The sequence below is a fragment of the Drosophila ficusphila genome, unplaced genomic scaffold (assembly GCF_018152265.1).
Source record: "Drosophila ficusphila isolate 14025-0441.05 unplaced genomic scaffold, ASM1815226v1 contig_106, whole genome shotgun sequence".
Classification (NCBI taxonomy): domain Eukaryota; kingdom Metazoa; phylum Arthropoda; class Insecta; order Diptera; family Drosophilidae; genus Drosophila; species Drosophila ficusphila.
In genome coordinates this window covers 2879187-2888664 of record NW_025063993.1, presented here as the reverse complement: position 1 = coordinate 2888664, position 9478 = coordinate 2879187, and the positions used below count along the sequence as shown (strand labels likewise).

Sequence of the window (9478 nt, the reverse complement as noted above, 5' to 3'; positions counted from 1 at the left end):
TCCGATTTTGATCAAATTTTATCCGAAATTCAATAACATCTTAAAGAATTCAATTCGATCTGATAAAAAACAACGGCGTGAGAATTTTTTATTTCATTCTCTCGTATGGGAGCTATCCGATATAGTCCCCCGATCCGGCCCGTTCCGACTTACATATATACTGCGTGCAATAACTACACACCTTTTGGGAAAGTTTCAGCAAGATAGCTTTAAAACTGAGAGACTAGTTTGCGCGGAAACGGACAGACGGACAGACGTATTCTGATTCTACTCGTGATGCTGATCAAGAATATATATACTTTATGGGGTCTGAGGTGTCTCCTTCATTACGTTGCAAACTTCTGACTGAAATTATAATACCCTTTTGCTCTGCAAGGGTATAAAAAATATTGTAAGAAGAAATATTTATTTATCACATTATTTACCCATTTTACAAATAAAAATCAAATTTTAAATATTCACTCTTACACACTTTGGGGGCCCCCTTGGCCCGGGGGCCCCGTATAATTGATACGGTGTATACGGCGGTAGCTACGCCCCTGATTCTGATAAGACTCGTACGTCTTTTGCTTCACATCTTCATAAGAGTCAAAGAATTTGTACACAAGATCAGAGCTGTGAAAACTATTAAAGATTTGGTAAGACACAAATGTCGTTTCCCATTTGCACTTCTTCCATTTGTTCAACAGGTAGATTCAGAAAATTCATATGTATATGTATGTGATAACAAAGTGCAGCAGGTAGCATAATTTCTACGTAAACAAAGATGACTCATACTAAAAAAAGAGGAGGGAATTCTTGGTGACCATGTTTGTGGAGCACATTGGAGCTCGACTACATAGTGGAAAATTCATATCGATTTAAAAACGATATTAAAAAATTGATTTTTTAGAACACAAAGTTTTAATAACTTGATAGTATAAATTAGTTTTAAGAATTAAAATGTATAAATGTAAAGTTCTTTAAGCATTAAAAATGAAAAAGGATTGTTATTTTCTTTAACATTTTTAATTATCAAACAATTCTGAAACATCATCGCAATTTGAAGAATATAATAAATTTTTTCTCAGTGGTCTTGACTCCAATCACACAATTTATTTTTCCCTTGTTAGATCAACCTATTCCCCCTACACATTTTTTTCCCAATACCTTTTCTTGTTTGTTCTGTCCAATAAATTGTTATGCTGCCTGCGTGCTTCTTAGGCGTTTTCTTTTGGTCCATTGCGCATGAGTCATAGGGTTTCAGGTATTTGCAGAGGGACAGAGTCCCAGAGTCCAGTTCCATGACCAGGTTGCAGGTTCCATTCCCGACAATCAGTGCAACACATAAAAGGCAACTGGTATTCAATTTCAACATAAGCGTTGCCTTCAACAGGTCCCCGTTAAGGGTTGATAATGATAACTGAGATCAACATTTTTGTGTATTCATGTTCCCACCTCAATAGCTTTCAAAAATAGGGATGATCTTGATTTATATTGAGTATAAAATTTATAGATCTCTATAGGAACAACAATAGAAACAATGTGTTTCTAGGATCGTTTGTTTTTTTATGTAATAGACATAGATATTCCCACCAACAATGTGATTTCCAAGATATGACAAAATCTATGTATTTAATTTATTGATAAATTTATAATTTTAAAAGTACATTTAGTTTAATTGAGCAGCTATTTTAAATAATGAAGAATTCAATATTTGCTTTTATCTTTTTTGTGGAAAATAAATAAATTTTCATTTATGTGTATTGAATTGGAAAATACGCTACCTGTAACTTTTGTCTTACCAAAAAAACAGTATTTTAATATTCAGAATTGGCCTTTTAAATTACGTGTTAATTTTTAGATAATTTTCGAACAAATTTTAAGAACTTTCTTAGATTAATGGTATGAAAATTAATTGAAATTATTGTTATCATCAATCGATTTGCAAGAAATCCTTATTTTTAGCTATTCAACATTATTAAAAAATAGACCTAAAACCGTGTTAGTACGAGAAAACAATTCTGACTTTATTATTTAATTAGATTATTATTACAGGGACCTTCCGGAATCAAAAATCTGAAATTCATTGATATAACTTTGCAGAAAATCGCAACTTTTTTTGTTTTAAACTAGTCCAATTTTATACTATAACACTAAAACCGTAGTATTGAGTTTATTGTTATTCCTTCACAAAAATCAAAACATTGTATTTTAAATTAAATATTATTAATTGCAAGAAAACCCAATCTTGAGTAAAAATACAATCTTTTATAACATAAAATTCAAACCATATTACCCTTTAAAAATAAATTTTTAAGAACCCACTCGTTAAAGAGTTTATTACCGGCAGAAGTCGTAAAAAGCAGCTTGCATAAGTTTTGGGATTGTTTTATTTCCGAACTTAAATACATTTCTTAGAATCTAAACTATGCAAATGCGAACTTGCACAAAAGCTAGAAATCTAATCGACATATTTCAAATTCAGCAAAAAATCTATTTCTCAACATCTTTTTATCAACTAAGTTGTAAATGCTTAACTAAATAATAAAATACATGTTTTATATAGTATATGACAGACAATACTACGTGCTGTTAATTAGAGTTGCCCTTATCAGTGCTGTCAAAAATGCCGGAGCGAGTGTTGTTCGAAAAATGTTGCTTGGCACATTTGGTTTTGATTTAATTGTTGAAAAGCTAAATGATTAATAAGTACGAATTGGATGTTTAGACCTGCCACCATTAGATAAGGAAATTAAATCGATAAGATTCTGAATTCCAGATATGCAATGAAAATTATGTTAATTAATGCCATTTTATTTATAGTCAGTTATGCGAAAACTAGAATATATTAAAGATTAAGGCAATGATAATGCAAGAAACAGTTCTCTTAGAAATGGTACAACAGATGTTTGGCCTAAACATGAGCGATTTTTTTATAATTCATAAATTGTTGATGTTACCGGGAAAAGGTTTTCGAGGTCGGGAGTCGGGTTCAGTAGAGCTTTAGGAATATCGTAGATATTAGGGAAGCAACGAATACACATTTCACTGTTAGGAGTAATGGCGGAGTACATATCGAAAACGAATCTATAAATAGTAGTTACAAAATTAAGATTATTAAATCAGGCGTGTATTCCTTGTTGCACATAATATACATCAGGTCTTCAGGTAGTCATTTGTAATCTGACTTCCCCATTTTTCCTAAATACTTTTATTATAGTAACTTACACAATACAAATATCAATATATTTAACTGTCACAGAACGGTTTTTGTTTAACGCACTTAACGGCGACTTAATAATTAATACTGGATCTGATTCCCTTGATCTCAGTGCGTTTCGAAAACATAGACGTTGAAACAAAGAAACTTTTAGTAAGTCAATTCTTGAGACGTAAAACATTCCGTTGTACGAAACGCACTGAATATCCTTTATCTAAATGGGAATTTCCTGCTTGTTTATCTTTCGAGAACTGGATCCATGTCAAGTAAATCCTAATTCACACATATTGTCGTTTTCACACTAATCTGTCTTGGTGGTTGCCTTACTTTTGCCAGCTTGCATTATGAGACTGTTGGCAGTCGAATAAATTTAGTTTTGCGAAGAATTTTCGAATATCTAAATATTGGGTTATGGTTAAAACTTTGTACAGCGGAGCACTGCAAGGTTCTTTAGGGAGTAGAAGAGATTGCTTTTTAAAATCTGAAACTGGCCATTTCTCTCAGGTTAAAAACAATTTTCTGCCCAATTGTTAGAGTAAGTTGAGTGGAATATTATATAGATTATTTTTGTCTGCTATCAATTTTGCTGTAACCTCTGTTGCTAAGTATATCATTTAAAGTTTAAAGGAATATGTGTTCGTTTACCCTGTAGACTTTCTGTTCTGTTTCTATTTCTGTTCAACGCTCAACGCTCAACGCTCGGAGCCTATCGATATATTTAGTTGATATATTCTCAGGTACGCGCTGCATTTCTCTAGTTAACATTCCCTTTCCGTTCAGTGGATCTGCTAAGAGGAACATAGATCTTTTCTTTAAGTGTATGGGCTAGGCTAGCAATAGAGTAAGTGTTTTGTAGAGTGAGCTGTGTAACTTCTAGACTCCCTGGTGACTATCGCCGGACTGGGGCTGCTCGCCCGCCTCCGGCTGGTCGCGTTCCCGCAGCTCCCGCTGGTCCTGATCCTCTTCGTTATCCTCCTCGTCGCTGGAGTCTACATAGTTGCGCATGGTTAGTGCCTGGAAGTCGTTCAAGGCCTGCTCGAAGAGATCGATGGTGTGCTGATTGTGGGCAATCACCTGCTGTGTGTTCCTCAGGTCCCGCGTGATCAGATCCTGCATGGAACTTGAGCCAGAAGCGGAGACAGGCGAGCGTCCTGCATCCTGTAAATTTGTGGAGTTGGATTGCTCACCGCTGCTGCTGGAATCATCGCTGATGTTGCTGGCTGCCAGTCCCCGGGTGAGCTCGTCCGCATGTGCCAGTGTGGACCCAATTATGTCGCTAGCGATCCTTATTGCCGCATCCGTTGCTGCTATTGTGGATATGAAACTGGAGGCAGCTGCTGCCACGGTTCCTGGTTGGGCTGTGCTGGCAGGTCGGCTGAAGATGGTGTCGCTGGTCACCTGGTTGCCCTCGATCCGCAAGCCGGCCACCCCTTTCTTCGGTATGGTGGCCAGATCTCGTTTGACCCTCCTGCAGCGAGTGGGTTCGTTTTGGCGCTGCTGCACTAGCTGCTCCAAGTCCACAATGTAGACGTAACCCGCCACCAGGATGGTGCAGGATTTTTCGCCCTTCTTGAAGGCCTCCTCGATGTCCTGACTCGTGCGGTCATCGTACTGCCACCAACCTGAAGTTACACATTTTGGCAAGAAAAAAGTATTTGGAATGGGATGGGGTCTAAACTCGTTTAATTTCTTGGCCCTTGAATCACAGTTGGTTTTCTGTCTAGGATTAATAATGGGAGTAAGCGTGTGGGAGGGTTTGGCAGTTTAAAGGGTGATGTTATTTAGGGTTGGTTGTATCTTAGGTGCTTTCTGAGCCCGGCCACTCCCATGGTTCCGCCTGGGACATCATCCGTGCTCTTGCACCGCAGGATATTGCGACGCTTTTCGGGAGTCGAACGGGGATACTGCCGCATTTGCATAAAGTCAATGATGTACATGTTCCCGCAGATTAGCACCTGCAGCCTGCCTGGATGCGGCGCAAAGTCGGGGGGATCCTCGGTGTCTGAGTCGGAGTCGATGGCCCAAAAGTCTTCATCCGAGTCGTCAAAATCCAAATCCCAATCTTGATACAACATAATCTCATCTTCATCAATTTCACTAACATTGAAAATGTTTGGATGGTCCCCCTGCAGCTCGTTCAGCTGGAGAATTAACTGCCAAATCATCTTCTTCAATTTCAATAACATTGACCATGTTTGGATGGTCCTGATTAGGCACGTGATCCCCTGCAGCTCGATCAGCTGGAGAATTAGCTGCCAAATCATCTTCATCAATTTCAATAACATTGACCATGCTTGGATGGTCCTGATTAGGCAAGTGATCCTCTGCAGCTCGTTCAGCTGGAGGAGTAGCAAGACTTGGATGCGACAAGTTCGCCTTCTTGTAAACCTGATAGTCCGCATATGCGGTCTCGATGTCTCCGTTGGTCCGAGAATCGTAGGCCCACCAGCCACCTAGATGTGCATGGTGTGTGTTTTTTCGGAGGGGGTGTATGGGAAATGAGGGGCGGCCAACACCAAAAGCATATTTCACTCACCGTTCCTGCCCTCGTAGTACCACTGATAGCCGTCCTCGGTGGCGCGGGTGGTGCAGATGTCCTCGATGCCGTTTACCAACTGGGGATGGTCCAGAAATTCGGCGGGGATTTCGCGACGGCACATGGCACACCGTCGGTTCTTGTAAGCAACGCCCTTTTTTAAAGACAAAGTAAAGTTTTCTTAATCAACAGGTATATAACCAGAGAGGAAGTCAATTCTGGTAAGTACTCAGTACTCTCTACTGTATACTTTATTGCTGACGTAGACCAACCACATCCAAAATCTGGATACCATAGATACCAGGAAACTAAGTTCATTTACATAAACTGTAAATTGGCATTAATTCTCGGCCATGCGAGTTTCAGAACAGGAAAATGCACTCAAGTGCTAACTGGAATACTTGTCTTAGACTTAAACTGGTTAATGTTGGCCGAGGACGGAAGTCAATTGACAAGTCGCCAGCCGGAAGCCAATCTAATGCCTAAACTGTGATGATCCCGAGTTAACCAGGCGTGCTAATCAATCAGTCAGGCCCGATGTAGCACCAAAGGGTTCAAAACAGCCTTGAACTTGTCTACGTGCTTTGGGTGCTTTGGTGCCACCCGAAAATGATATTCAAAAAGCGAATTTGACGATGTGAACTGCATGGCTAAGTGGGCGAGACAAACTTCCGCTTATTTCTTTATGAAGAACTTACCTTAACGCACAAGAAGCAGAAGATGTGTCCACAGGGAAGACGAGCTGGGTGGATACAGGTTTGAAGGCAGATGGGACACTCCAGGGCAGAAGCAGATGCTGATGGAGAATCTCCGCCAGCAATTCCGGTGGCTGCAATTTTAAAGCAAGATTAAAAACTGGCCAATAAATATATGTATAAGTAAATTCAAATGGGCGTTAAAAATCCTTTGTTGAATTTAACAAAAAAAAAGTTCTTTTTTTTAAAGCCAAGTTTTACTAAACAGTTGAGCAACACATATGTATATTTCATAATATACCATAAATCTAGTCCTTGTTTTTTTTTTATAAAAAAATATAGGTTTTTGTTCTTATTTTAAGATTTTAGATTTTAATAAACTAGTATGATAACATAGATATTTATACTAAGCACCTGGGTGCGCTTTTGTGATAAAAGGTTTCATCTTGTTAACAAACTACGAAAAAACATACACCATGCCATTAATTTAAAATAAACTTCCTCAAATGTCAACGACGGACATGCACATATGTACATACATACATATATCCTTTAACTTTAAAATCTTGATTTAATTCGTTTTAAATTCTGAAATGTGTATTTTTCTTACCCGCATCTTGGTTTGATGTTTTTAATGCATGGCCGGATGACATAGTAGTAGAATTTGGATCTAATGCCACTGCAGCAGCTCCAGATCCTGACCCTGATCCGGATCCTGTTCCTGTGTCGCCGGCAGGCCCGTTTCCGGAACGAGCAGCGGCCGCCGCCGAAGTGGAGGGAGACAGGCAGAGATCGATGGTGGCGATGGGACGCCCAGCTCCCAGGAATTGCACATCCCCATCTTCGTCGTCGTCGTCGTCCAGAGTAATCACTTCCTGTTGTTGTTGTTGCTCGCTGCATTCTGCTCCGTGGCGCGTTGTTGCGACATGTTAGAATTAACTCGAGCACGTCAGCAGCAGAGAAAGCGTGCTGACGCCGTTGACTTCGGTTTTAAAATTTTCACAAACAACAGAATATAAAACATAAAAATTGTTGCTGCTCAAGTATGCTAGTTTCTTGTTAGGACGAAAATACCAGAGTGGCTTCAAAAATACTGTTTTAGTTCGTGCGGAAAAGTCAGACCAAATTTGATTAGGCCTCCGGTGTTGGTAAGCACAAAAAGTGCGCCAAATTTTGAATTTTAATATTTGCTTTGCTAAAAATATTTGTTTTGCAAAAAAAGTTAACAGTACGCAATTGTTTATAATAAACATTACCTAAAGACGATTAAGTTTTCGGCATTCAGTTTTCTTTGTTTTTGTTGAATATTATCAAGGGGTAATAAAAATATTAGGCTAAATTACTAAAAAAGGTCAGAAACACCGACCCGATCAAATAAAAAACACACCTGATAAAAATGAAAGATTTTCACTTGAAATATATTTACCAACCTTTTTGTAAATAGTTGGTGTAGCATTTATTACCCTATGCCGCCTCATTAATAATGCTTTATTAAATTCAACAAAAACCAATTAAAATTATGCGCTTCATTACATGCAACACCTTTTGCAACAACCACCCACCAGTCAGCCTTCAACGGGAATTTAACTTCATAAAAATTGACAGCCCTTTGGCGAGAGTTTCGGTCAGCGGAGGAGGCATCACGCACTTTTTAATATGCAGCCGGCATGCGACAGGCCAAAAAAAGTAAAACACAACAACAGTCAGTTGCAGTGGTCCTGGACAGGACCTTCGTACTCATTACATAAAAATCAATTTTTGGTTTATTTTTGCTTTCGCCTCTCCTCGCAATTGCATGTCATTTTTTGTCAATTACACACACAGACGTAGGCCAATTGCCTAATTGCGCGACAGACAAACGCGCTGAAGTCAACTGCCGACGAGTTTTGTAAATTACTCTCGTTTTGCTCCGGTCCTGCCAGTTGTCCTCCCGGGCTGTTTAATGCACGTGTCCCTTTGGGCGTTTTAAAAATGTGTTGCCTGTCCTGGGAAGCCACTGTTTCGACGTGATTTGCCTGGGGGAACGTGTATTTCGAAAGCTGGAAAAAAAACATTAAAAAGGGCAGTATTCCAAGTGTTGACAAAGAGTTACTTGGTTATTTGATTTCTATATATAACTTAATTTAATATGTTTAAGAAAAAAGCTTATAATTAAAATTTAAAAGTTGGTATGGTATTTCACATTTTGCAGACAGCTGATTAAGAAAATCCAATCCATTTGATAGAGTTTAAAATAACGTAAAATAAAATAATACTTTGAAAAAAGAATTGTGAAACTGGTTTTATATAAGTATATTATTATTACTATAAAATCAATATTTTAAAAAATAATAATAAGCTTTTATTTATTTTATTTGTGACCATGATAAATTTATAAACTGAACAAAGAACCTCAAATCCAGTATACTCTTAAGTCAGAATAATACAAGTCACTTTTAACGCACCCAACAACTATTTAGTATGCACGACGAGTCCTTCCACTCACGACACTCAACCCTTTATCCTGTGTGCTCGTTTCTGCACTTGGTTTTTTGTTATAATTGTTCTAACATATGTCCTGTGCAATTGAATTTTTATTTGCCAGCAAACGACCAAGAAACAGAAGTTTAAAATATGATTGCTCCTTCATTGTTTCATTGCCCTGTGGCCACAAAATGAGAACCATAAAAAGTAACCAGCAGAAAAAAAAAACAAAAAGAAAGCCTCAAATCTTAATGTAATTATCAGGCCAAAAAACCGTTTATAACGGTAGACGCCTCAAGATTATTAACACAAAAGGGGGCCGGAATGGTCGTCATAAGCATAAAAAGATTGCCCTCCCTGGTTCAGACCTCGTCGCCCAGTTTTCCGCCATAAAAAAGGGAGAAGTAAAAGAAATTTTCTTGCTGTCGCCTTTTTTCACCCCATTGTAATAAGCTACTTTTGCATCTAGCCTATTGCTGTTTATTTTATCATTTGCGATGCTTGTTCCTTTCTCCCTTAAACATTTTATTATTATAGTACTTTTTTTGGTTCGCCAAATCCCCTTAATAAACGAAAATTGTC

At 38.2% G+C, this 9478-nt stretch overlaps 1 protein-coding gene across 1 annotated transcript; it reads right to left on the bottom strand.

The window, feature by feature from the left end:
- Positions 1-3114: 3114 nt before the first annotated feature.
- Positions 3115-7496, bottom strand: LOC108088897 (E3 ubiquitin-protein ligase RNF146). The gene is given in 5 exon segments (XM_017186897.2): positions 3115-4824; positions 5739-5892; positions 6437-6567; positions 7044-7313; positions 7316-7496. Coding segments are annotated over 5 exon segments (1350 nt in total). The 5' UTR covers positions 7362-7496; the 3' UTR covers positions 3115-4075.
- Positions 7497-9478: the final 1982 nt, after the last annotated feature.